The sequence below is a fragment of the Aspergillus candidus genome (genome assembly GCF_002847045.1).
Source record: "Aspergillus candidus strain CBS 102.13 unplaced genomic scaffold BDW47scaffold_1, whole genome shotgun sequence".
NCBI lineage: Eukaryota > Fungi > Ascomycota > Eurotiomycetes > Eurotiales > Aspergillaceae > Aspergillus > Aspergillus candidus.
Window position 1 is genome coordinate 564,383 of NW_020194006.1, and position 27,317 is coordinate 591,699.

General features: G+C 51.0%; 7 protein-coding genes across 7 annotated transcripts; 5 read left to right on the forward strand and 2 right to left on the reverse strand.

The window, feature by feature from the left end:
- Nucleotides 1–163: 163 nt before the first annotated feature.
- On the reverse strand, nucleotides 164–2,244 carry BDW47DRAFT_114719 (SDR family NAD(P)-dependent oxidoreductase; the record flags this gene model as incomplete). The annotated part of the gene is made up of 3 exons (XM_024814707.1): nucleotides 164–1,026; nucleotides 1,449–1,599; nucleotides 1,651–2,244. The coding sequence occupies 3 exons, from the start codon at nucleotides 2,242–2,244 to the stop codon at nucleotides 164–166; spliced, it is 1,608 nt and encodes a 535-aa protein (XP_024676593.1).
- A 456-nt stretch (nucleotides 2,245–2,700) lies between these two features.
- On the forward strand, nucleotides 2,701–5,169 carry BDW47DRAFT_2094 (general substrate transporter). The gene is made up of 6 exons (XM_024818448.1): nucleotides 2,701–3,024; nucleotides 3,093–3,317; nucleotides 3,369–3,511; nucleotides 3,569–4,380; nucleotides 4,449–4,804; nucleotides 4,874–5,169. Exons 2-6 carry the CDS (start codon nucleotides 3,225–3,227, stop codon nucleotides 4,988–4,990), a joined length of 1,521 nt encoding a protein of 506 aa, XP_024676594.1. The 5' UTR covers nucleotides 2,701–3,024; nucleotides 3,093–3,224; the 3' UTR covers nucleotides 4,991–5,169.
- Nucleotides 5,170–6,789: 1,620 nt separating this feature from the next.
- BDW47DRAFT_121684 (uncharacterized protein) lies at nucleotides 6,790–8,294 on the forward strand (the record flags this gene model as incomplete). The annotated part of the gene is made up of 6 exons (XM_024815675.1): nucleotides 6,790–6,939; nucleotides 7,022–7,221; nucleotides 7,312–7,478; nucleotides 7,530–7,647; nucleotides 7,713–7,780; nucleotides 7,849–8,294. 6 exons carry the CDS (start codon nucleotides 6,790–6,792, stop codon nucleotides 8,292–8,294), a joined length of 1,149 nt encoding a protein of 382 aa, XP_024676595.1.
- A 1,671-nt stretch (nucleotides 8,295–9,965) lies between these two features.
- On the forward strand, nucleotides 9,966–10,239 carry BDW47DRAFT_121685 (uncharacterized protein; the record flags this gene model as incomplete). The annotated part of the gene is made up of 2 exons (XM_024815676.1): nucleotides 9,966–10,058; nucleotides 10,117–10,239. 2 exons carry the CDS (start codon nucleotides 9,966–9,968, stop codon nucleotides 10,237–10,239), a joined length of 216 nt encoding a protein of 71 aa, XP_024676596.1.
- Nucleotides 10,240–11,038: 799 nt separating this feature from the next.
- On the forward strand, nucleotides 11,039–12,250 carry BDW47DRAFT_121686 (zinc-dependent alcohol dehydrogenase family protein; the record flags this gene model as incomplete). The annotated part of the gene is made up of 4 exons (XM_024815677.1): nucleotides 11,039–11,455; nucleotides 11,518–11,599; nucleotides 11,657–12,014; nucleotides 12,073–12,250. The coding sequence occupies 4 exons, from the start codon at nucleotides 11,039–11,041 to the stop codon at nucleotides 12,248–12,250; spliced, it is 1,035 nt and encodes a 344-aa protein (XP_024676597.1).
- Nucleotides 12,251–13,008: 758 nt separating this feature from the next.
- On the reverse strand, nucleotides 13,009–23,906 carry BDW47DRAFT_121687 (uncharacterized protein; the record flags this gene model as incomplete). The annotated part of the gene is made up of 7 exons (XM_024815678.1): nucleotides 13,009–19,465; nucleotides 19,549–19,807; nucleotides 19,874–20,194; nucleotides 20,250–20,817; nucleotides 22,336–23,307; nucleotides 23,386–23,402; nucleotides 23,468–23,906. 7 exons carry the CDS (start codon nucleotides 23,904–23,906, stop codon nucleotides 13,009–13,011), a joined length of 9,033 nt encoding a protein of 3,010 aa, XP_024676598.1.
- Nucleotides 23,907–24,457: 551 nt separating this feature from the next.
- BDW47DRAFT_97449 (MFS transporter) lies at nucleotides 24,458–26,675 on the forward strand. The gene is made up of 4 exons (XM_024820427.1): nucleotides 24,458–24,993; nucleotides 25,048–25,426; nucleotides 25,489–26,148; nucleotides 26,205–26,675. Exons 1-4 carry the CDS (start codon nucleotides 24,830–24,832, stop codon nucleotides 26,466–26,468), a joined length of 1,467 nt encoding a protein of 488 aa, XP_024676599.1. The 5' UTR covers nucleotides 24,458–24,829; the 3' UTR covers nucleotides 26,469–26,675.
- The last annotated feature ends 642 nt before the right edge of the window (nucleotides 26,676–27,317 follow it).

Consider the following 27,317-nt stretch of genomic DNA (forward strand, 5'->3'; position numbering starts at 1 on the left):
CGGTCAGCTGCGTTGTCTGTAGTAAGGCGAGTCAGAATTGTCGCTAGTGGAGTGTGCTCAGTCACCCCGATATACATTTCGGGAATTGGATGGCCCACATAATACAAGGACATATTGGCACGAAAATTATAGAAGTTTGAATATTTAAAACCCACGTAATAGCTCAGACACTAAACGATAGCCCACCATTTGCAGAAATGATACTTCCTGTACACCAGCCAAACTCGGGGTTACAAATCGTGGCCACCAGACCCGCAATTTCCTCTGCATAAGCGGCCCTGCCGCCAAACTTCTCCCCAAGCGCCCTCACTTCCGGGCTGTCTGTTTCGCGAACCGGGACAAGTGGGGTCAGGGGGTTCCACAAGGCCAAGCTCTGCTTGATTTCGTCCGACGCGTTGAGATACATAGCCGTCATGACGGGGCCTGGGTTGATGGAATTGACGGTGGCTCGCTCAGCCAGCTCGCGGCACCAGACGCGCGTCATGGCTTCCACGGCCCCCTTGGTTCCAGCATAGAGCGTCGTGTACGCCGTGCCAACCTTCGAGTTGATACTGGACAGCATTACAATACGCCCGGAGCGATCCGTCGGCAGGTAGGGCTTGCACGCGCCCGTGAGCAAGATGGGGCCGAGAACGTTCACTTCATAGATGCGTTGGAACTCTTTCTCGTCGACGGTCTCAACGGGACCGACGTAAACGATTGCCGCATTGTGGATGATGATGTCGATTTGAAAAGCGTCGGTATGGGGCTTGCGGAAGTGCTCCTTGGTTGTGGAAACAAGACGCTCGCATTCGCTGCGCGATGTGATGTCTGCCCGCAGGGGAAGGGCACGGATCGAATGTGCCTGCTCTAGCTCTGCCGCTAGGGCCGCTGCAGGGGCGTCCGAGGCTTCAGTGGCGTAGTTGATCACCACATTGCTTCCCTTGCTGGCGAGATTACGGGCGATGGCGGACCCAATGCCTGGGGCAGGAAAGGTCAGCGTGAGGGGAACGACTTGCGAACAGGGGATGGTGAACAAACCTCGGGCTGAGCCGGTTACAATGGCAAGTTTGCCCTCGTAGATGCGGGGTGCGATGCTGCCCATGGTGATGCAGAAATCGAGTCGTTACAGGTGGAGATGGTGTGACAAGGAGAATGCTGCCCTCGCTGCTGAGCTCGCTGGGGTCCTCAACTACCTTTAATTAGGTCACGCGTGGCTCCTACATCAACGTGTCGCAAACTTCACGCCAAGGTGTTATTGGTTTAACTTTTGATGGGAGTGGAACCCGAGGCCATGGTGCCATGCGAGCGGTTGAAGCCAGGTTAACTACGACCCACAAGGGGCCCAGTGTCGAATAGCTAACATGCTGCTAACCGTGAAGCTAATTCTATTCCAAAACATCCGCGTGAGCCGATTGACTCAATCTACCATTTAGACAGAAACCCGCCGTCAATAGGCAGACTGACACCCGTTACGTATGAAGAACCGGGGGAAGCCAGCCACAACGACCCATGTGCTACCTCGTGGGCCTGTCCGAACCGGTTCAGACTGCTCACTTTGGGCGCAAACTCATCATGTGTTGTTCCCATAATCTCCAGCGCCTTGGCAGACATCTCGCTCTGCGAACCGTTAGTCACAGCCCAAGCCCATTTTGGCACAGCAACACTTACAAAAATAGCCCCAGGGGCAATGGCGTTGACTCGGATTCCAGAGGGGCCACCCTCCGTCGCTGCGTGCTTGGTCAACCCCAGCAGCGCATGCTTAGCTGCCGTATACGCAGGCATATTAGGCTGCGGGGAGTAGGCATTGATAGAAGCAATGTTAACGATGGAACCTCCATGGCCTTGCTTCTTCATCTGCTGCATCTGGTACTTGCAGCAGAGGGCGGTCCCAGTGAGATTCACGTCCATCAGTCGACCCCAGTAATCCTCATCAAATTCGAGGAGAGCTGTCTTGTCAGGGGTCATGGCGGCGTTGTTGATCGCCACATCGAGCTTCCCGAACGCGCTGACGGTTTCAGCTACCAACTTCTGCACATCCTCAGACTTGGAGATGTCCGTCTGCACGAAGCGAACCTCTCCGAGCTCAGAAAGCTCTTTTGCGACCTGCGCGCCCTCTTCCGCCTTGACGTCCGCAATGACTACCTTCGCCCCGGCTCGCACGAATACCGAGGCGGTGGCCTTACCCATCCCTTGGGCGGCGCCAGTCACGATGGCGACCTTACCCTCCAGGACGGGGAAGATCGGTGCCTCCTGTACGTTCATGATTGGCGGAAATTGTAGGGTAGATGATCTTGATGTGTCAAGACTGGAGCTAAAGCGGCCGGAGAGTGACAAGGGTCAATGGACTGGTTGATTGATGCAAGTCTTTTTTGATCCCACTGCAGCGGGCACGAATTTATGTGCGGCACCCCTTTGCATTTCGGTACGGGCATTGATCAGCACGAAGGGATTGGGGGCCATGTTGGTTTCCACAATTTTGACAGCGGGGTCACATACTACGTAGTAGTATCTCCAGGGAGATTCACACGCCAACGACGACCACCCGCCGACGAGAACCCACAATACCCAGTGGTCCACTCGGACACGGTTCCCTAGTTTCTGGCTCCATCCCCCGACTCTCCGGCCGAGGTGGGGCCAGCACTAGCGTTACCCACATTTGATCCTTGCGCCGACTATGAAGCCCCCCATTGGGCTGTGATTGCCCATCACACGCGACGGTGGCTTATTGACCGACCACAATACGATTGTTCCAGCATTTGCAGGGGAGACGAGTAATGAGGAAGATTGTCGCCGGGATTTGGACCATCGATTTACACCCGGCCTGTTACTTTCCTTCCCCTGTCGGCCATTGAAATCGCCGATCCCATGCTTGGTCAATTAGGGCAGGATTATCAGATGACGATATCCATTGGCTAACCCGTTGGAGCGAGCTACCTGCTTGACCAACTAATAGATGCATTCAATGTTCGTTTGTCGGTGCTTGGGAAAGAGGGGCCCCAGACTAGGGCCAACAGCGACTTTGCTCGCTCATGCACAAACCCTGTAAGTGATGAACTCGAGCATCCACCAGACTACGCAGAAGGATTTGCTTATTGATTTTCACCCCTTAGCTCGAATAGGGGTGGCGGTTAGAGGATGAAAGGTCTTAGGGTCCCTCATCTCATGTTCAAACTTATGCATGCTTTTCCATCCTTTCTCTTGCCCCGTTTTGTACCTGTCAATCCCAGTATACTAGGATCAAAATGGGCAAATCTCAAGAGAAGAGCCGCTCTATCGTCGAGACTCGCAGCCTGCGAGGCGCAGACGCGCCGCAGACCAGTTTGATTAATATTCTGGTAGGTTTCTACTGCGGTGCTTCTGAGCTGGCTTGATCTAATTGTCTACAGGTCGTGGCCACTGCTTGTCTGGGTGGTTTTGTCTACGGCTTTGCGGCCAATGCTCTTTCGGGCTCGCTATCTCAGCCGACCTTTATTGCCAAGTTTCTGACCACACCTGACGTTACATCTCGCCAGGATGGTATGCTTGCAGGGTAGATAACTCCATTCCAAACGCTTTCCGTGGATCGCGTACTGACTGGAATGTTTAGATTTCTCGGAGGTGCCTTTGTGGGATCCATCATCCAGGCTCCCCTGGCCAACAAATTTGGACGTCGGATTGCCAACGCAGTCTCCGCGGTTATTGTCATCATTTCGGGTGCCCTGCAGGCGGGTGCCGTCAATGTCGAAATGTTCATCGTTTTCCGTGTTGTCTGCGGTATCGGCTCGGGCATGATCTTCGCCAACACCCCCGTGTACATGAGTGAGGTCTCCCCGCCGCACACGCGCGGGATGCTCGTCGGTCTGCATGGAGTGGGCGTCGTCACCGCATACATCATGGCAGCTATTTGCGCTCTTGCATTCAGCTTTGTTACGGCCGAGGTGCAGTGGAGACTGGTCTTTATTGTCCTTACCGCCGTCGGAGTGATCTATTTGGTGTCCCTGTACTTCATCCCCGAGTCCCCGCGCTGGCTCATGGAGCAGGGTCGCGATGAGGAAGCCATCCGTATCCTTGAATACCTGCACCAGACCAAGGATGACCAACGGGCAACCTTTGCCCACGCCGAGGCTCGCCAGATCAAGGCGCAGGTTGAGGTTGAGAAGAACAGCCCCAGTGGCTATATGCACATTATCCGCACGGCCTCCCACCGGAAGCGAGCCCTCTGCTCCATCCTGCTGTGGACCATGGGCCAGGCGACTGGTATCACCGCTATCGCGAACCTCGTCCCCACCTTGATGGGTGGCCTTGGATTTGACACCACCATGCAGCTGGGTCTTGGTGTCGTTTGGACGCTGTGTGCCATCATCGGGTGTGGTATCAACGTTCTCCTTCTGGACCGCGTGGGACGTGTTAAGCTCTTGGGTATGTGCCCTTTCAACTCTTCCCCGTCCCCTCCCATCAAGATCCAGTGCTAACGACTTCGATCACAGTGGCTGGCGGTCTCGGCAGTGCCACCATCCTCAGCATCATGGCTGCCTTGCAGAAATACTACCTCGGCGGCACCGATAAGCCGGGCATCAACGCGTCCGTCGCGCTGTACTTCATCTTCGGCGCCTACTTCACCTCCACCATCGAGTGCACGGCGTACGTCTACAGCTCCGAGATCTGGCCGACCCATCTGCGTAGCGAAGGCTCCACCATCGCCTTTGCCAGTTTCTTCGCCAACGCCGTCGCCTACAGTGCGCCCATCACGCTGGCCTTGAAAAACATCGGTTGGAAGTACTTCATGGTCTTTGTGGCTGTGACTGTTGTGACCAGCATCATGATCCACTTCTACTTCCCTGAGGTATGCCTTCCCCTTCCGCCCTGCATATATTGGAAGAAGAGACTTGTCTGACTGACCTGCGTAACACAGACCATGGGACTTAGTCTGGAGGAGATCAACGTCAAATTCGGCGACTCCGTCGAAATGGATCTGCAGGACGCTCTGTCGACCGAGGGCTCGACTCCCGAGCCTACGAACCAGGCTTAACGCATTCGTTCAGAGCTGGGACCAGCTCGACCTAAATACAAGGTGGCAAGGGGAAAAGGGGGCCAGCGGAGGCCAGAGAGGCTTACATTTTCTTTGTTTTCTTCAACCTCTATTAGACTTGTATCAACACATATTATTATAGCTTTTAATATATCATCGCACATTTGATTGGCATGTAATTATTTTCCATCCTTAATTTATGTGATATAGATATATATATATATATACATATATTTTCTGGGAAATTCCAAATCCAGCCCGGTCTCCTTGTTCAACCCTACAAAAACCAACACAGGCAGAGATTTCATTTGGGACTTTTGACAGCCCCCACTATTCCATGGACCCCGGGGTTATTGACAGGTCTAATTCGGAGACTAGCGCAGGTGTGGGTAGGTGCCCATTAGCTCCTGGGGCAGATCCCGCCTTAAGAGTCGTAAGTCTTTTTTTAAACGGACCGCCTGTCGCGGTGAAATTTGATCCTTCCGGCTTACTCCAAAAGCTGCCAAGACGACGGGTCCTGCCGATCCGTTCGGGACGTTGGTCGTGCCAGCCAACCTTGACGCCGGACAACCTTCCCCTTTCTGTCTCTCTTTTTCTCTCCCTTGTTCGGTCTGACATATATAATCAGACGTCTGACGTCTTGGCACATGTGGTGACCAGGGCGCGATGTTGTAGTTCCCTCTCTTGGAGTACTCACTGCCTCAGATCATGTCTGGGAAAATGGATACATTCCATTTGTAGATTGTGATAGCTTATACTGTGAGTATGGGTGTCTTGGGCTTATACGTTCTGATACTACTCCGTGGGAAATTACTGAATCCAACAATTTGTATTTGTGGGTCCCGCCAATATGTCTGAGCGGCAGGGGCGGACCCAAGGCGTTTCGGAGGAGATAATGTAAAACACTGGGGTGCATCCTGTTGCGGCCACTGTTCACCTTTGCAAAGAGTGTCACGGCGGGACAGAGGGGTTGGTCAATGGTGTTGTTGGACAGGAAGAGGAGTGGTGGTTGCAGACGAGGACTAATTCTGCTTGCTATCCGTCAGCCGAATCCGTTTGACAGCGGTAAGGCCGTTGACTATAGGGGTTGAGAAGATCGGTGGTGCTAGACTCTGGCTAAGCTTGTTTGACAGCAGTAATGTCCTCCTGAGTTGGGAATGTCCGGCCTGTCAAGGCATTTTAGGGGCCGAGTCTAGAGATCCTGTCGCTCCATGGAGCATAGTGTCTGGGTCTTCGCAACCGTTATAGCGACTCCCGACCCGCGTTGGTACTAATGTCTCCTGCTTTTTATTGATTCTTTCTTTTCGTTTGGGCCCGGAGCATGCTCCCCGAGCATAAAATAGTGACCAGAACTCGACTGGTCTCCCGAACTTCTGCACTAGCTGTCAGATGTGTCCCCATTTTTGTAAACTACCCTGATAGATCCTTGCCATCTTGCCCTAAGCGCTTACTCCCCAGCAACAGCAGACCTTGTTCTCGGGTATAGGGCAGCGTTGGTGCGATTTTTGTGAGGGATCGAAGATATTCGTCCCCGTTGGAGAAGTTGATCTATGGAAATATGCCAGAAGTACCGCGATCACTGCTGTCAAAATAAGCATTCCCGGAAACTAAGACCTCTGCCTGGCCCCTTCCGCTGCCCCCCCTGCTTCTCGCTTACCCCTGCCACCCGTCACATGGGGTCAAAGTGCGTTGACTATAGAATACCTCGATCCCTCCGCCGGGAAGAGTCGTGGAGGGTTTTGTTGGGTTCTATCAGCCATCTTTAACTCAGGAGTCACTGACCCTGCCCGTTTCCAACAATGCCTCTCCGTGACAAGGGTCCCACGCTGGTCGGCGTCCTCTGGTTGGAAGTGGGCATGTGTCTTCTTGTGCTCGGGCTGCGAATATATACGCGGACTGTAATCCGACGCAGCCTCGGGGTTGATGACCTCCTTCTGGTCATTTCATGGGTAAATCTCTCATTCTTATCCTTGTGCTACCATGAGCATCCTGTTAGCCAAATGGAAAAAATACTAACTGCCAATGGGGTAGTTACTGATGGTCGCGTTTGCAGCGCTGTGCACCGCCGCGGCGATGACGGGAATGGGAACGCACTACGACAAGCTGTCACCGGATGAATTTTCGCGCGGCATGCTGTTTCTGCTGGCCGGGCAGAGTGTTGTCTCGCTAGCGATGGGTCTCAGTAAATGTGCCGTTGCTGCGTTCTTGATGCGCATTCTTGTTAAAACATGGTACGCACGGCGCCCTTAGCAGATATTCACACCAGGGTTTCAAGAGTACCAAGACAATTAGTCTGTTCGAGACTGGCTGACCTTCTTTAGGCACAAGGCTTTTCTGTGGTTCTGGAACATCTCCATCATGATCCTGAGTATCTTTCTTTCTATCACTGTCTTTGTGCAGTGCACGCCTGTTGAGTCAATCTGGGACCCGCGTGTCCCTAAAAAGGGATGCTCACTCAACTTGACGGTCATCGCGACTGTCATGTGCGGTATGTTTACTTTTGCAATTCCTCTCAATAATTGATCTAACGGGGAGATAGCCTGGTCCGCGGTGTTGGATTTCGTGCTGGCGCTGTTCCCATGGGTAGCCCTGTGGGACCTGAACATGAAGAAGAAGGAGAAGATCACTATTTGTCTGTCTTTGAGTCTGGGTATATTGTAAGCTCCCTGAAATCCCAGTTGTGATCCCTTCTCTACGTTCCATGTACTGACATCGTCCCCAGCGCCGGCGTCTGTGGCATCATTCGAACGACAGGGCTCTACGCCCTCGCCGACTCAACTGACTACCTCTGTATGTAACGTTTCCAACCACACCACCAGTCGATGCAAAACGAAACAACAACTAACGGGTGGTTATAGATGCGACGACCGACTCCGTCATCTGGACGAACTCCGAAATGACCACGACCATGATCTGCGTCAGCATCCCCGCCCTCCGTCCGCTCTACCGTTACCTCCACGGCAACAACTCCTTCCAGGACGACTCCGGCTACAGCGACCTACCTGCATCCGGGAAGTCAAGCGTCGGCCGCAGTAAGCTCACCGGACGCAAACGCCCGACATACACTCTCGACAGCCTGGTCACGACGACCGTGCAGGGCAAGTCCTTGAACGATACCAGGACAGAACTAGAGGCGGACGAGCGGTCGGATGATGCGGATACAAGGCAAATGTTGAATTACCCGAATGGCTATAACGACAACAACATTCATCAGGTGAACGAGGTGACAGTCTCATATGATGAACGGAGGCCTGGGGAAAGTCAGATGCCGCCTCTTCCTGTGAAGGCGCGACAACACGTTTAGGTTTTCCTTTCTAGAGGCTCATCGTACGTAATATTTCCTTTGTCCAATTTGCTTCTCTTCTTCCAGGGATGGGGAAAACCCCATCGGTTTGGCTTGAATATACTTCTCTTTTCCTTTGTTGGTAGGTTTGTGTCGTTGGTCTAGACGAGGCATACTTTTAGCTTCTAGCAGAGTCATGTTTGGGAAGGCTGTTCACAGATCCTGAATATTCAACATGAACCATTGACGTCTGGTGTCTGCTTGGCCGTGTATAATCATATTTAATCATTACATATTATGGGTAACTCTTCAAGGGTGTTGCCTTTTGATCAAGTACTGTAGCTTTTTGCTTCATGAATAAAAAGCTCTGTTGTCAGATAGTTTGATATGGTGAGTGAGGTATTTGATGGTAGTGATCGAAGTATATAGAGTGAAATATAAACAGTCAAAGTATGGTCTGTCACTTGACTTTGAATATTTGTTATTATTTTGCCGGAACTTGGAGCCATCTTCAATATATATCTGTACAGTCTTCAATTCGCCTACTCTCGTTGATCTCTTCTATTCTCAAGAACTGATCAACACAGAAGAGTTTTCATCAAATCGCGACGATTTCTATACTGAAATTTCATAGTCAGTTTATCACTACTCTACTAAATATCGGAAAGCTAACTTATTTGAAAAACATAGCAGCCGTACCCGAACTTTACAGAGCACACTATTGAATAAGATCAAATCAAGTCATGTCTATCTCTCAATAGTCAAATGGCTTCTCTGCACTATAAATGTGGCGTATTTAGCGTCAGCCCTATCACGGCACCATCTACCCTCCAGTCTTGGCAGAACAGGCTTACCTAAAATCCTACATGATTTCTACAACTCGATTGTGGATGAAATAGTACTCATGGTATAACTAGCTGAGCGGACAGAAGAGCCCACGTGAAGACTATAATGTACCAGTGTTCTTGGAGTCCACTCTTCGACCAAGTCACTCGTCATTTAGACCGTGAACAGATACGCAGGTGTGGCCATGGTGGTGCTTATTGGATGGCTAATCTCCTGAGGTGACTGTAGTTCAGCTGGAAATCACAGCTTTTGGGTATTAGGGATTTATTTGTGCTAAAATGTCTCGCTTGCGTGTTACCAGTATGCCGCTTTGAATGTGTCGAAGAAGCCGGTCCTAGATTCTGGGAGCCTGAGTCTGCAGGCATGCATGTGTGCATTAATCTATGCCGCCACCTCGTGTCAAAAAATCATTTCTTAACAGTGTCAAGCAACTAGAAGTATCTGTCACGGCCTGGAATGAAATGGTCAATTATTTTGCCCAGGTCACGCAGCATTTTTGTTTCACTCAGATATTTCATCACACCGGTCACCTTGATATTGTGCAAAAGAGGCCGACTCCTAGACGTCTCTTTTGGTGGCTCTTCAGCTGAGAACTAACAACCCCCTTGAGGGGTACGATCTTCTGGTTGGGTTTCTGCGTTGTGAGTGACGTCCATCACGAACTTGCAGCTGCCGCTTTGCTTATTAAAAGAGTAATTCGCAGGGTTTGCGAAACCTCAACCCATCGCAGCGAGGGTATATACTTAGAGGAATACCCATATGCCTTTTCATCTCTAACAAGAACTATCTTTTCCATTTAGAACATCAACCGACGGCTGATTCACTACTCGATCAGCAACGACCACAATGAAGCTCACCCCGCAGTCTCTCCACTTCTTCATCCCTCTCCTCCTAGCCGCCCTCCCACTCCAAACCCATGCAATCTGTGCCGACGGCGAGGTGGGCATAGGCACCAACACCATCTGCCAAATCCGGAACCCCGGAGAGCGGCTCACAGTGCAGCGGCGCCGAGGGCGTCATATACGCCAACAACTGCCACTACATTGCGACGGGGTCGCTGCAAGGATATTGCCATGGCGGCTGGCTGTCCGGGTACAATATCGTACATTATCGAGTGTAGCGGGGATGCTCCGTCGCGGGTGACTACCACTGGGGGAAACTTTGGCAACTGCTATAAGATTTCGGCGGGAAATTGTTCCAAGGGGCTGTTGCAGTATAACTGTGTGGAGTATTGCTGTAAGAGGGTTTAGTGGTCCAGCTTGGGGGAACTAGGGCAGACGGGCTTGGTGTTATGGTGGTATGAGATGGGTTGGTTATGTGAGAGTGTTCAAGTCTTTTCTGTCGCCGTTACTGTGTTGAGTGTTTCAACCATACAATTAGCAGTGAACTCTTTGCAAGTTGGCTGATCTGTCATAATTGTCCGAATTCAACCCTCGTCAGCAACTGGGCTGATTGAGTTGACTCTATTTCGGCACTAGTTGTATCTGTACCTCAGTGGGAAACAAACCGCATGAACCCTAGGGCTGCGAGACGTCTCCGTTCCCAACGCTCCAATCTTACACCAAGTGTTGGTGCGAGAATCCCTGAAACCCTCGATCAATCTGAATACTAGTTAACGCAGAAAGCGTCACACAAAAAACTGCGATTACTAATATACATATATTTTGTCAGTTCGCTGGGTAAGGGCTGAGTTCAAATCTGGTTAATCAATAATGCTTAATAATTGCACCGTCATGACCTAACTAAATCCAGGACATGCTAATTATTTATATTAGATCGATTCAGGAAATCCCTAATTTGTGACCAAGTCTTTCTAAATAATATTTGCTATATTACTTGGTCGGCCTTTGGTTTCGTTTCTTCCAGTTAAAACTTAAGCAGAGAACAACGAAGTTAATAATCCCAATAGTCCCGCTACCATGCCGATCCCCGAATCCTACAAAGCTTTCCGCCGCACTGCCGATGGCTCATCGGTTGAGATGACGGAAGAGAAGCTGCCATCCAATCTTAAACCCAATCATGTTGTGATCCGGATCCATGCCGTTTCCCTCAATTACAGAGATGTTGCTATGATGAATGGGAAGTATCCGGTCCAGGTGATTGACCGTGGTATCCCCGCCTCCGACTGTGCTGCAGAAGTTATCACTGTTGGTTCCGAGGTCAAACATTTCAACCCAGGGGATCGCGTTGCACCTCTTTTTGATCTGAAGAGCATCACGGGGACTGAGGATGAAGTCGAGGCTCTTGGAGGGGATGCCGATGGTGTACTACGACAATACGCAGTGTTTGACCAAACGGTGTTGGTCCATTTGCCGAAGCTCCTTTCTTGGGAGGAGGTGGGTTTACTATCCGAAGAAAGCCAGGATGTGATATGTGCTGACTTTATGCTATCTCGTAGGCAGCCTGCATTAACTGTGCGGGAACGACTGCGTGGAAAGCACTTGATATGCCACGATCTAGTGGCTCTGCATTGCTCCAAGGTAAGTCTTGTATCGTTCCGTAGGGGAATACAAAGCAGGCTAATCCTCAAACAAAAGGAACTGGAGGTGTTAGCATGTTTGCGCTCTTGATCTGTTTGGCAGCTGGCATCCGGCCTATCATTACATCCTCGTCTGATGAAAAGCTGGAAACAGCGCGGGCTCTGGGCAAGCCAGGACAAGTGCAGACCATCAATTACAAAACTCACCCTAACTGGGAGGAGGAAGCGCGCCGCCTGACGAATGGACGAGGTGTTGACGTTGTCGTTGATAATGTCGGCCCTACTGCTATCACGCAGAGCCTTTCTTCTCTCGCCCGGAGAGGTGTTATTTCCTTCGTCGGCTTCCTGGGTGGGTTTAACCTAGATAATCAACCCGACATACTTGGACCTGTGCTACTCAAGAGCGCGACATTGAGGTTTGTTTCTCTTTCCTAATTGAGACGCTTGTTAGATACACTAATCTTGTAACTCAAGGGGAATTACACCGGGCTCAAAGCCCGAGTTTCAGGCTTTATGCAATTTTCTGGAAGAAAAGGCAGTTCAGCTGAAGCCTGTTATGGATAAAACTATCTTTGAATTCGAAGACTCAAAGTCTGCTTTTGACTATCTCTATGCTGCCAAGCATATGGGCAAGGTGGTCATCAGTGTTTAAAGCTGGCCGTGACCACGCGAGCCATATATGCGAAAGCTTCAGATGAGGATTTTGACTTGACTCATGTTTTGCTCTTTAGTTTATATACTTCCTCTACTGAATACTTAATCTTGAATAACTGTAGATTCACGGCTTTTCAGTCTGTATAGGATTGGATGGCAGATGGATATTCCGAGGTGAGCTAGGGTTGGAGTTCCAATCGTGCCGAGGATAGAAATCGAATGTAGAATGGACAACAGTTATAGTCAATAAAACTAGACGAGGGTAAAGGACATAAGTGAGTATTCGGTTTGGACATACGAATAAGATATAATTTCCATACTAATCTATGAGCATAAAGTATATTATATAAGATGTGGTTGAGATATTGGAGGTCAAAAATGATGGTTTAATATGGGATACAGAGGTGGCCGACTCGATCGCGTGGATAATGTCTCAACAAGAGTGCCATGTCTTTGGCGAGGCAAATACCAGATAGCACTTCTATCACATCCTATACTGGGGTCCCCATCCTTATTCAACCATTCTCAGCATTGAAAGGTCATTACAATATCTTCTAGACAAGGGGCGGAAAGAACGTCTGTATCCAAAAGAGTGATATATATATTTACACCTCCAACGCCTGCTGTACACTATGGTATTCATCCAGCTTCTAAAATGCTAGCTGAACGGCCAACCATCTTGTCAACAAAATCCCTGTTCTTACCCTTCAAATGACTATGATGACAATTTGGATCCTCCCAAGCAATCTTCATTTTCTAAACTTCCGACCCCAGCCCATCAATGACCACTGGTTTCTCCGATACGGTGGGAGCCTTGTCGAAATAATCCCGCGGCGGAGATGTGCGGCCCGAGTCGATTTCAGAGGTCGATGGAGTGGTGACCTGAGCAGGCGTGAAGATCGGGCTCCCCGACGAAAGAGGCGTGGAGGTGGTCGGTGCCCTCTCCGAACGAGGTCGAAGCAGGACTTCTTCCCGCTGAGCTGGGAACGGGGAAGACCTCTCCTTTCCGACTGGCCCGACAGGGCTTTCCACACTGTTACCTTCTGAGGACCGAGGCATGTTCTCAACAGCAAATTTGACTAAGTCCGCAATAGATGCACCACCCATGATCTTCAGTGTGGGAACATCCACATCGAGTTCCTTGAGGAACCATGCACGAATATCAACCGCGACGAGAGAGTCGACACCTTGGTCGACTAGGCCCACCGACTCATCTAGCTTCTGATCCTCAGTCATCCGCAACAAGCGTCCGAAATACATAGCCAATGCGTCGCGAATGATGGTGTACACTTCATCAGGACCACTGGCGCTCTGTAGCTGTACCCGAACCCGCTCGCCGGCCTTCACCGTTTGTGCTTCGGAGCCGGATTCTTCCCGCAGAATAAAATGGTTGAACTTGACATCGCGACGGTGTGCCTCTTTCACATAGAGCCCAGCGGGGATATAGTTCACGCCCATGGAAACCTGTGCCTTGCCATCGGATAATGGCCCCGGATGACCAGAGAGGATCGCCTCCGCAAAAAGGATATAGAGGTCTTCCTCCCCAATGTTGATATATCCGAGGGACTGGAAGTAATCGAAGCTGAAGGTGTCTGAGTGCGCCGCATAGCCCACGCCCACAACAGCTGGGATGTTCACCACAGATGCTGCGACGCCACGCTTGCGTCTCTTATTGACCAGGGAGGTCATGAACTCGTTTGCGGCGGAGTAATTGCTCTGTCCACTCCAGCCGATTACAGAGGCAATACTAGAAGCAACGACGAAGAAATCAAGCGAGGTGTCGTCATAGAATAGTTCGTCGAGCAGAAGTGTACCGACGACCTTGGGCTTTGTAACTCGAGTGAACTGCTCGTGGGACATGTTGGCGAAGAGCTCATCATCAAGGATCATGGCACCGTTGATCACACCGGCGATGGGAGGCAACGAGGCGTTCATAGCAGCGTGGACTGAGCGCAGAGACTCTGGAGAAGTGATGTCCAGCGGGACGGCTTTTACCACGGCTCCATATCGGATCCTCATTTCGTCCACGAATTTGGGATGCACCTTTGGCGTGCGACTGGTCAGTACAATGTACTGCGCGCCATGTGCGATCATCCACCCGGCCAAAGATTGACCGAGTTCACCGGCCATGCCGACAAAGAGATACGTCTTGTCACCGCGGAAAAGAGTACCCGAGTCAATGGGTTGTACCCTTGCCGACACACAGTCCTTAGCTGTCCAGTCAACGACAGCAAGTGGACCACCAACTACTTTGTGGCTAGACACAGCATCGAGGGGAATGCACTGCACGGATGGAGTCGATTTAATATCACCATAGGCTTGTTGAAATTGCCGCCCCACCTGGCTTATAAACTCTGGGGCGACGGTGCCGTTAACCTCGTTGCTCAACAGTGCTTCCCCGTCGATGCGAAGACAACCAGCCGGCAGGCACGGGAGGATTGCATCTCGAACTGTGTCCGAAGAGCTACGGGAGAAGTTGACGAACACAGCCGTGGATCGTGGAATAATAGACTGTATGGCGTGCCGCGGAAAGCTTGGATGGAGGAACATGGAGGAGGAACCTTGCTGACTTAGATCGCAAGTCGTAAAGACGGCGTTCACATTCTTGAGCTGTGCCTTGCTCCGAAGGGCCATTTGAAGATGACGGTCGGGATCATTAATAAGAAGCGTGCCTCCCTCTTGAGTAAAGTTGAGGATCTGCGTGGCAATGAGGCTCGCGGCGAGGGAAACAAGAGTCGATGGTATCGAGGGTCCCCTGAAGGGAATGCAGCATTGATTCGGAACCTTGACCACGGAGTCATTGGAGTTCGATAGAGCCAACACAGTCTCATTGCTATCAATATCAACAGCAGCACACAGGCGGAAAAAGCCGGCAGCTTTAATAGCTACACTCTGCAGCAGCGAGTGCGTGATGCGTATTGTGCAATAATCAGTTGTCGGGACCGGGTTTTGCACCAGTGGTGATACAAGACATAATTCTAGGGCGTCATGATTCACTCCTGCCAGCCGTAGGGGCTCTTTGGCCGGACGTGCGCTTGTGAAAATAGCTCGCCGCTGGGAGTTATATCGATTGTTCTTCTCGCTATCTGGAAGCAATCGAGGAATGAGCTGTCTTCCGTTGCGAACAATCACCTCCGGCTCCAATGTCCACAGCAAAAAATCTGTTCCCCAGCTGGACAGTGCCACTTGACCAAGTAGAGTTTCAGCTAACTCAGGTGCCGTGTTGGCATAGATACCTCTCTGCACAGCAGGATCCAGATCAAACATCTGGATATTCAAACTCGGATTTTCAGTTTTTATTGTGCGAGCAATGCCTGTCATCATTGCGCTGTAAGGGCTATCCTCCTGTGCACCACTTGTTACCCAGACCAGAGTACCTGCACAGGCTGCGCATGCTTTGACCGCCTCAAACTTGTCGGCTGTCAAGATTTCCAGGTATGGGTGGTCCAAATCCGCAAGAGAGAGAATACTAACACCCCCGCTTGTGGCAGCGACGTGGGCCATGTCGGATTGTGCAAACTCCTCGACTGTGGTGAAATGCCGCTTCTCGTGAAACCGCTTGGCTATAATATCTGATACCTGTTGAGCCAGCGCATACACTGGCCACGTTATTCCTCCAATGATGGCCAGGGCATCGGTTCGGACACCAGGGGGGTGTGACTCCACGGATAGAGGGTTCCGAAGCAGAGTGACTCGGTCATCGACTGCTTGCGAAACAAAGACACTCATTGGCAGTGAGGCACTGATATCCGGGGAGACGGTGTCAATTCCCGCGAATCCGGAGCCCTTTAGCGCAGTATCCCATTGTGTGAGGGTCAGTAACGGTCCCCATGGACGTCCCGTCTCCGCGCCGATCCACCACCCAGGAAGCGTGCCTACTGTCATGCCACTGAATAACAGGTCAGTTGAAGTGAGCTCCGCAACGACAAGGAAACCACCAGGCTTCAGCAGCCGACGGACATTGGATAGCGATGCTTCCATATCTGCGGAGACATGGAGGACATTGACCGCTACGACAACGTCATAAGTGCCTTCATCAAAACCCTGGCCATCTGGCTGTTGTTCCATGTTGAAAGTCTTGAAGAGCATACGACCGGCATGCTCCGAGAATCGCTCTTCGGCTGCAATAAAGAAGCCACTGGAAATGTCGGTGAAAGTATACGAGGCGTAGCGTCTTTCGAGTGTGTCTAACACAGCGGAGGTCGTGGCCCCAGTACCGGCACCGACTTCGAAGATGTTTAACCCGGGGTAACGGTGCGAGATTTGACGGAGGATGCGAGCGAGCCAGCGGCCAGTCGGACCAGAGCAAATGGCGCCCTCTTCGTAAAACGCACGAAGAAGACCGTCTTGATTCATATGCTCCAGCATGGAAGATCCTGCCTTGATAACAGAAAGCAAGTTGTCGCCAACGACCTGCACGAAGCGGACATCCTTGCGGTTCTCGTAGCGCTCCAGAATATGGCCGATGTCTTCCCTCGAGTCAGTATTGCATGACGCAGGGACTTTGGTAACCCCACCATGGGTGACCATATCGACCATTCGGTCACACCAGGCAAGGTACTTTTGGAAGTGGGGCAGGAGATCCCCCCGCTCCGCGGGCGGGATTGAGAGCGAGGCATTTCGTGCAAACCAGTACGCAACACGGTCGACATCTTTGTATAGTTGCACTTCATAGTTTGACAGTGTCTCCCCATTCCCCGCCAGCTGGCCGTCAGGGAAGGCCGATGCGTACTCAAAGCGTGAGAACATGGGTATGTCGGTCTTGGGATTTGCAGGGGAGAAAGGCACGAGAGTGGCCCCTTCAAACTGCACGAACGTGTTCAAACCATCGGCGGTTTGCAGGTAAATATCAGATACAACCTTGGAATCTTGCTTAGAACGGATGAACGTTTCAAAGCGCATCATATTCTGCTTGTCTCCTGCGCTTAGAGTGGTGAAGTACGGGTTAACCGTAATGGCGGCGATTGACACAGGCACATGCAGCGACCACAGTTGCGTATCGCCCGGGTACGACCAGGCCGCAAAAACCGTTTGTAAGGCCGAGTCAAGCATACCGGGGTGAAGAATGAGACGATCTTCCCATGCCAATTCGGACTGATCGTATAGATTACCAGTGCTGTACCCTGGCTTGCGACGGATGTTATGGACTCCCTGAAACGGTGGCGAGTAGTTGTAGCCCACGCGGGATAGATTCGAGTAGAAGTGATCCACCCCAACAGGAACCAGATTGAATGAATCTTCATTCACGAGAGGGAGGGTGCTAGGCTCAGGCTTGGCCAACTGTGCGCTGACGAGGCCTCTCGCATTGAGAACCACGCTCCCAGATCCCTCCACAGAGTAGCACGTCCACTCGGCAGCCACCTGAGTATCGGATGAATTGACTGAGGACATACTGAAAATCATCTCAACTGTTGATGAATCGTCATTGAAGACAATCGCGCGAGGAATATCCAGGTCTCTTAGTTTCAACACCCGTATTGTTGAATCCGGCTTAGAGTCCAAGATAACAGCGTTGATGGCTTCTACGGCCATGCTAGCATATCCCATAGCTGGGAACACAGTCTGGCCTTGGAGGCCGTGACCATTGAGCCAGGGCACCTCACCGGGTTGAAGCATGTTGCGCCACTGGTACTCTCCCGGGGTAGTCGCTTCAAAGCAGGGTGTGCCGAGCACTGCGTTGGGAAGCTGATGAGCTTTTCGGCTCTTGAATTGATTTCCTAGCCGGCTGTTATGCCAGTAATCCCGCTGGTGCTCGAAAGGATAAGGGGGTAGGTCTTTCAGGACAGTGTTGGCCTCCGTTTTCCCCGATAGCAACTGTTCCACAGCAGTAAATTGCACGCTGTCAGAGCCCATATGAGCCCATATAAAGCCCAGTGCATCACTGAGGTGATAAACATCATCTTGACCTCGAGAAAGCAAGCCGGTATAAGGCAAGTTGCTCTCTGCGTCGACTGTGGCAATGGCTGGGCCTTTCAGAGCTGGATGCGGTCCCACCTCAATGGCGAGATCGAAAGGGCCACTGTCTCCCACAGCACGTTCGAGCCCACCAGAAAACAATACTGCATTGCACATATTGTCCACCCAGTACTGATTCGTCAGTCGATCTGATGTCATAGGCTGGCCCTCGAACACACTCGAATACCATGTCGTCGTGACGTTCGCTGGTGGCTGAATGGCCCGAATCTCACAGCCATCCAGGGAGGTGAGGTATGGTTCTGCACAGGTCGCCATGTGCATACTGTGGTATGCTGTATCGACCTTGAGCTTTCGCGCAAATACACCCATGGGCTTGTAGAGTTGTTCTGCCTCGTCAACAGCGTCTTCATCGCCACTCAGTGTCACACTGGAGCTGGAGTTCACTGCTGCAACTTGCAGCCGGCCCAGATAATGCTCGGTGCAGAATGCCTCTGCCTCGTCTGGTGAGGTACCAACGGCTATCATAGCACCACGTGGACTGTGGGGACTGGGGCTCGCCGCTAGCTTCGCATGGACCCCACGGAAGTAGGCAATTCGAATAGCATCGCGTTCTGAGATAAGCCCTGCAGCATAGGCGGCACCAATCTCACCCGAGGAATGGCCAACAACCGCCGTGAAAGTGATGCCTGCGGCTCGTAAGATGTCCACTAGGACGATCTGCACCGCCGAACATAGTGGCTGAGATAAGGCGGCCTCGGTTATGCGCGAGGTATCCTTTCCCGCGAGTAGCTGATCATGAATGTTCCAAGTCGGACGATCTGCTAGATTTGGAAGGGTTTGGAGGGCTTCGTCCAGCTCAGCAATACGGCATTTGGCAAACGTGGATGTCTCGATAAGGCGTGCCCCCATTCGTGGCCATTGGGCGCCCTGGCCGGTAAATATCCCAAGTATCTTGGCTGGTCGAGATAGGTGGGCATATCGAGTGTTGAGGCCATCATCGTCGATGTTTTCAAGCGCTTCGATCGCTTGCTGGACGGTGGCCGCGGGAACAAACTTGCGATAGGCGAGAGTTGACCGACGGTGCTGTAGCGTGTACGCTAGGTCCCGCAGATCGATCTCTGGGTTAGCACGAATAAGAGAGAGGTGTTGCGAGATCAGTTCCTTAAGCGATGACTCGGATGCCGCGGAAAACAACAGTGGGGTGAAAAGGACGTCGGTCTGTAAGAAGGCAGACTTCTTTGTGGAGGGGATATACTCCTCTAGGATACAATGGGCGTTGGTACCCCCGAAACCAAAACTGCAATAGTGAGTAGTCAGCATTCAGCCATAAAGCCTCAGTTTAAAGAGAATGTGTACATAAGAAAGCACTAGAGCTCATACCTATTTACACTGGCCCTGCGGACCTGACCATCAGCCACTTCCCATGGAATGGCAGTAGTCGGAATGTCCAGATGGTCGAAGAATGGCATCACCTTGGAGCTTGGGTTCTGGAAATGCAGATTTGGCGGCATAACCCTACGCTGCAGCGCCATTGACGTACCAATAAGACTGGCCAATCCTGCGGTTCCTTCTGTGTGGCCGATCACCGTCTTGATAGAGCCGACACGCAATTTCGGTGCCTTTTGCGCGGCAAGAGACCCTGTGGGGAACAGAGAACTTGATATAGCTTCAGCCTCTTGTGGATCACCTGCTTGTGTTCCTGTACCGTGGGCGTGGAAGAATTGGGGACGGTCTTGCAATTTGCGCACAGGGTCCAGCCCAGCTCGAGCATAGCATTCGCGAATCAAGGCGGCTTGGGCAAGGTTGCTGGGCATTGTCAGGCCGGGGGTGCGACCATCCTGATTGACCGCAGTCTCGCGTATGATACACTCAATTGGGTCATTATCCGCGAGTGCCTGCGAGAGCGTTTTGACCATCACAGCGGCAACACCTTCACCACGGGCATACCCATCTGCAGCAGAGTCCCACATGGCACAACGGCCATTGGGTGAGAGCATGCCAAGATTGCTCTCAGAGATGTACATCGCTAGCAAGTATTAGTAGGGCTCACTTGGAACTTGTCAACAGAGATAATGGCCTACCGGGGCTCAGGATCAAATTCGTCCCTGCGGCTACAGCCACCTTTGACTTTCCACTTCGGAGCATCTGCACCGCCAGGTCCAATGCTACCAGGCTGCTAGAGCAAGCTGTGTCGATCGTCATACTTGGGCCATGCCAACCGAAGAAGTATGAGAGACGGTTGGCCATGATACCGCGCTCCAGTCCCGTAGCAGTGTATCTGGGCAAGGTCTCCCAGTCTCGGGTGAGCATTGTGCTCCAATCATCAGACATCATGCCCACATATACCGCCGTATCGGATCCCCGCAGCTTTTCCATGGGCTGTCCAGCAGCACACAGACTATCGTACACAACCTCCATCAGTAGGCGTTGCTGGGGGTCCATGGCGTCTACTTCGCTTGGCTGAATATTGAAGAATCCAGCATCAAATTTGCTGACATCTGTTCGATCAGAGTCCTCAAGCCAATAGGACTTCGTCGCGTTTGTGGTCCCGTGGTGTGTGCCAACAGGGTGATAGAAAGTGTCGATATCGAACCGGGAAAGGGGTGGTTTCTTCGACAGGTCGTGAGGGTCTCGGATAAGTGACCACAGCTTGGAAGGCGTGTCAGACTCTCCAGGGAAGCGACACCCAGATCCAATAACTGCAATGGGCTCGACCATCATTGTGGATCTGAACCAAAAGGTCTTGGTGAAATAATTATTCAGGGTCAGGTTGGTTCAGAGGAGTTGTGACTAGGCTTGGTCGCACGAAAGAATTGACGGATTCCTAACCCCAAAGTCTGAAGAAGGCGCGTAAATAAACTGTGATTTTGCTTGTGCGATTAAGTATTCGGATGACTATCCCGGGGGTAATGTTGTCTGGTATATAGCATCAGGTTGCGAAGCGAGCCTGGCAGCGATAGTACTGCATAGTCAATGGACATTCGGAGAGGCATATCAGCTACAACAGAACAATTCCGAATGCGCCGACTAGGCTAGAGCACCAGTCCGAGCTAGGGGCTGTGGCTAATTCTCAGCAAATGATTTCCACCGGACAAAACAGCGTTGCCTATGCCTAGCCAGGGTTATTCGGCGGAACTATGCTTGCCGGCGGAACTATGCTTGCCGAATGAAGAAAAAGCTCTGACAAGAATTCGGACTATCGGACCGTGAGGCAAGTTCGGAGCAATCTTGTATTCGTCTAATAGGCTTAAGAAATTCACAGTAGCCACCGAAGCCAACGCTCATGATCATCTCCGTACCCTGGATGCGAATGGAAGAAAAATGTATTCATTGACCAGATTGACCATTATGCTACCAAAATTTGCCAAGGCACATAGTGTGGGCACGGGGTAGTCTCAAAATATCCTCCAAGGTTGGCAGTATACCACTATTGCGAGCTACTTCACGATCCCAAGCTGCCGAAGCATCTTAGTAGAGTTAATATTGTGAGTAAGCCGGGAAGAATTCCATATATATTCAATGACCAGGTTTGGTACACATAGTGCACTGCACGTGTATCATTCATTGAGTCAAAATTATCAATAGGCATGCACCTTCGCCCCTAAAACATCTGTTAAGCTGGCTGACCGACATCCATACAGCGTAGCGTCAACTGCGGTATATCCCTTCAGGATTTTCCCAGTGATCGAACATCCAGTCATTGGTAGGGCCAGTACTATAGCCACTGTAATTAATATGCTGATCCTCTAGAACCGGTGGAATAATATCTCCTAAAATTCCTGGCATAATAAACTGGCAAGCTACTAATCGTCAGCTAGGTATGCCAATATAGGTGTAAGACCCACGGTCATGGAAACCCATATTTCCCGGTATAGGATTATCTGGCACCCAACTGAAGTCGCCGCTCGCGTCAGGTACAGTCAGGCTATCGCCCGCATCTGCATCAATGTTGGGATCGCTTCTCCCACCACCCCCAACCCTAGAAAGGACAATACCAACAGTGTCTGCAGCTCGCTTCGCTTCTTTCGAAGTGGAGCTTCTACGCATCCAGATCCCTCTGGCGCGTTGAAGCGCACGTCGAATTTCATCGTTCCTCTCCATAGTTCGTCCATTATGCAGCAAGGAGCATAGGATCATTGCTGCCGTAAGAAATTGATGATTCATCACCGAGGTGACTCGCCATCGCATCTCGTGCAGTTGACCTCCGGCGCAAGTTTCCTCGTCAAGCACATTCTGAAGCTCAAGAGTGCCCATCGATGCATCAATGCATGCTTGCCGCGAGTAATCAAAGCCGTCCTGCTTGCCGGATGAAGACTGCACGCTCAAGAATCGCCGGTGTAGCATGATCTGGCCTTTGTAGAGCATGTGCCTGATGAATAAACGAGCGATAATGACCTGTGGCCAGTCAGTCACACTGGCCGCCATCGACTTCCACTTGAGAGGTGCCGGGATGCTAGCAGCGGCATCATGCAGGATTCGATCCACCTGCATAACCTCTTCGTATGAGCAAGGCTTGACCCTGCTTGTGAGATCTGCAATGATACCGAGGGCCTTCAACATCCGTCTGCGAGCGATAATCCCCAGAGCGGTTGTAAGCTCGGTCTCTGGTCGTGGAGGTGGCAGTTCCTTGGTGTCTTCATCAAAATCGGCATCATTCAAATTCCTTGGCTCAGCAGTATCACACTTCCAATCCGAGATCATCCGCGGCATCCCCATTTGGTTCGAAATCATGATATCGCTCATGAGCACAGTTGCCCAGACTCGCCGCCGCATTTCACCCTGGAAAGGTGAGATTCCGGGAAAGTGGCTAGGATCACGGTGATAACCCGTGCGCATCGCAAGATTGACTTCCATAGCGAGGAGGTACCACATGTCTCTCTTCGCATCGATACAAACACCGAATTCCGCATAGATATAATTGATGACGGTTTCCAGTACATATGGACCCGATTTCGTATATTCGCCCATGATCAAACATTGAACGGTCTTTTCGCGGTAGAGATCAATCTGCAAGGATAGTATCTCAGTGTCGGCGTTATCAGGCTGATTTGATGCCAGACATGCCAGACATATCATGCTGAAAAGCAACCCGACCCATGTGATCGGGACGGCTGAGGGGTCGGCCCAGAAGGCCTCGTACTACGGCCTATCAGTACTGGATCCTCAAAGCGTAGGATGATAGGATCAAGCTCTGGTACTTGCCTCTCGCAAGAAAACGGGTCCATGGACAGCGGCTGAATGTGACCGAAGTATATGAGCCATCAATTAACACCAGGTAAAAACCGTGGACGGGACTTACCGGCTGAGACGAGATCCAGGTAGTTAAAGTAGCGGGAGATATAGCGATCGACTGCGTATCTCGGAGGGAGCGCAGACAGAATATCCTCTCGAGTTGTCGGGCGGCAACGTCCATACAAGAGGAACGCGCCATCTCGATCCGGAGAACTTGAGTCACCATTATTATCCTCGGGATCATCCGCGATCTGACCAGGATGCTCTGCCAGCCGTAATTGTTCTTCTCGATCCACATGATCTTTGAGATCGGCTATGTCTTCTAAAATGGCAACCCAGTGGTCCCCGCCAATGTAGCGAGATTCCGATGCACTGAGTTTCATGCTGCCACACTCTGAACGCTCATCTATGGGGGTATCCTCCGGCATTGTATCTGTCGGAGTTGGCGCCAAGTGTCGTACATCCGTGTTGGCTTGCATGTTAGCAACCGCAGCCGAATTAGACATGACGAACATGACGAGACGTTCTAATTGGACTAAACGATCATGAGTGTTTGATGGCGCTGTCGGAGCTGTCCTTGATGGACCGGCGACAGTTGAACTGTTCTCTGAGAATGTACATGTTTGACCGCGTATAGAACATAAAGTGCATGGCCTCTTGCGGTCACATCGTGACCTGGAAGGGGTTTAGTGCCACATGCTATACGAAGGATGTGGTAGAGGGCTTACTTTCGACGCCTGCACGGATTACACGACAGCTGGGGCTTTTCCCTTCGCCGATTAGGGTTGGAAAGCGGCTGCGATGGAGTTGTAGTGTCACTTATCTGTGCGGACTGGGAGGAATCCATGTCGCGGCACATTTTAATGGTAGAGTGGAGAGGGAATGACTTTACGTCTGGATGATTGAACCATTTGAGGAGAAACGGAGATGGTGTGCCTGATATCCGAGTGTGCTGCCTGAGGCATTCAGCCCGCCTATTCCGTCGTAGCGCATCTCTCTCGTGATGTTTCTCTCTTAGGCAAATGCAAAAACTTCATGATGATGCTTACCACTTTGGGGAAGGTCTTCTTTTCTCGCGTTCCCTGTGAAATTTCCCTAGACTCAGTCTGAACACACGGCCCTCGTTCGTATTGTGGCCCACTCGGCAGATCCATGGATCTCCTGCGATCGTCCGATCCGACCCTCCGACCCTCCGCTCCTATACTTTGGGGGTTGGCAAAGCATACCGCGGAGGAGAGGATGTCTCTTCCGCGACATGTCCGACCCTCCTATCTTGCAGAAAGATCCAATCGCCTATTGTCCTATCTCCGGACACATTTATCTATATTAAAAGCATCGAAGGCCATTATTAGCGGGAGAAGGATTTACACCTTGTTTGGCTTCGTTCCTATTCATTCTCTCGGCCATCCACACCTACGACAGCACCAGCATGACACCAAGACAACTAGAGAAAGGCAGCATGGAAGACAGTGTTCTTCCAGAGACCGAATTTGTTGACTGGGACGGGGATGACGACCCCACCAACCCTCGCAACTGGTCAAAGTCTAAGAGGTGGGCGCATGTGGTCATCATCTCTATTCTGGCTCTAATCACGTAGGCTTTGGTCGATGCAACTCTGTGGCTGCGCTTTAGCTAAGTACTCTGTAGGAACATGGCGCCCACAATGTGTGCCCCAGGGATCAAGGAAATCGAAGCCGACTTGAACATCGCTTCCAATGTTGCCAGTACCCTCGCTGTCACACTGTATGTGCTGGGTATTGCTATTGGACCCATGTTCATATCACCCCTTAGCGAAATTTACGGGCGTGTGCCCATTTACCACGGAGCCAATGTCATGTTTGTGGCCTTCATCCTTGGCAATGCGCTAAGCCGGAGCCTAGCGCAGTTTCTCGTCTTTCGTTTCCTCTCCGGCTGCGCTGGCGGTACCCCGATGTCTCTTGGCGGAGGGACGATTGCGGACATTACGACCTTCCAGAAACGAGCCGTGGCCATGGCGCTATTTAGTATGGGGCCGCTGGCGGGACCAGTAAGTCACTAATCGCCCCAGGCTTTCAATCCCTCACAAGCATTGGCTAAGATGTCGCCTAGGTTCTCGGCCCAGTAATTGGGGGCTTTGTCGCGGCAGGGCCAGGCTGGCGTTGGACGTTCTGGCTGCTAGCTATCCTGGGAGGAGTGGCCGGAGTCATGGCACTAATCGTCATGCGCGAAACACACCCCAAGGTCATTTTGGAGCGCAAAGCTGCCCACCTGCGTGCTACTACTGGCCAACTGAATTTACGTTCCAAGCATGCGAATACTTCACTCTTACCAAGTCAGGTCCTCGTTCAGGTCCTGATCCGACCGACTATGCTCCTTTTTCAATCGCCCATTCTATTCGTCATATCCCTCTACGTGGCATTGGTGTTTGGAGTGATGTTCCTTCTCTTTACGACCTTTCCTAGCGTGTTCGAGGGTCAATACGGCTTCAGTACGTCCATATCCGGACTCGTCTACCTAGGCCTAGGTATTGCATTGGTCGCTAGCATGCTCCTCTTCAACGTTCTGAATGGGCGGGTCCAAGCGGCACGCATGAAAACTGATGGGGTGCAACAGGCTCGACCAGAATACCGACTGCTCCTAATGATTTGGTTCAGTCCTTTTGTCGGGCTTGGCTTGATCATCTACGGCTGGACGGCATACTACAAGGTTCATTGGATCGTGCCTATCATTGGCACAGTCTTCATGGGGTTTGGGGCTTTTTTCGTGATTGTAGGTTTTGACAGGGCCCCACCAATCGCGTTAATGCTGATAAGCCGATTGTCTAGATGCCCGCGCAACTATACCTAGTCGATGTTTTTGGGTCCCAGGCGGCTGCCTCCGCTCTCGGCGCCAATAATCTTCTACGTTACATTTCGAGTACCTTCTTGCCACTCGCGGGCCCCCCCATGTATCATAGCCTGGATTACGGGTGGGGGAATACATTGCTAGGGCTACTTGCACTTGCATTCGTTCCAGGGCCCCTTCTGTTCTATCGGTATGGCGAGCGCCTACGCGCCAAGTCTTCTGTGAAGCTGGGGGAGCAAAGTTGAAAGGATTTTGGATGCCCTATCTACTGAACAACGTGTTCATCTTGGTTCCATGGTACACGTTCGCGCTTGGGTGGTCGCAATATACCAAGAGCCTTACGTACCCTGGACTGGATAACGCTGGATCATTTAGAAGCCACTTAAACTAGGATCTCGGTGAGGGGTACTTAGAGCTGTAGCTACATTAGGTATCTAGGTGCGAGATACGGCACATGTCTCCTATATATCTGCTCCGCTAGCCTTGTCGGGGCACTTTTAACTGTTTCATTGTAGTATGTTTTCTTTCTGTAATATTATATATAAGATATAAATTTGATATATCTTATAAGGGTTATGTTAACGAACTTCAACTCTTTGTAGAAAATAATTATATATGGTCTAATCTTACATGTGAAAGAAAACAGTGTTTCTCATCCACCCAGCTGCACTCAAGCCGCAAATGGTACCCATAGAGCTTAGAAGTTTCTAGATATCTTTTGTGGCCGAGTGGTATTCTTTACGACAGTATGTAGTATGGTGGGTGACCACATGCGAATCCCTGCCGTTGTATGTTTTTCTCTTTTTTTATTAATTAAACAAGTAAAGAAATCAATGCAATAAGTTTATTGGTTGAAGGCTAGATATTTTTCTTATCTAGATATTATTTTCAGCTTCATACAAGTTACAGACGGTTTTCTTTGATAGCACTAATACATAGTTGAATATCGAGTAAGGCTATAGCAAATAGATAGTCTATTGATAACCTCGAAGTATCAGAGATTTAAGTTAATTATAAGTAAGTTTTTTCTTTCTTCTCAACTGTAGTGCGAGAGATAATTACACTAATTTCACACTTCCCTCTTCAAAGAGTCT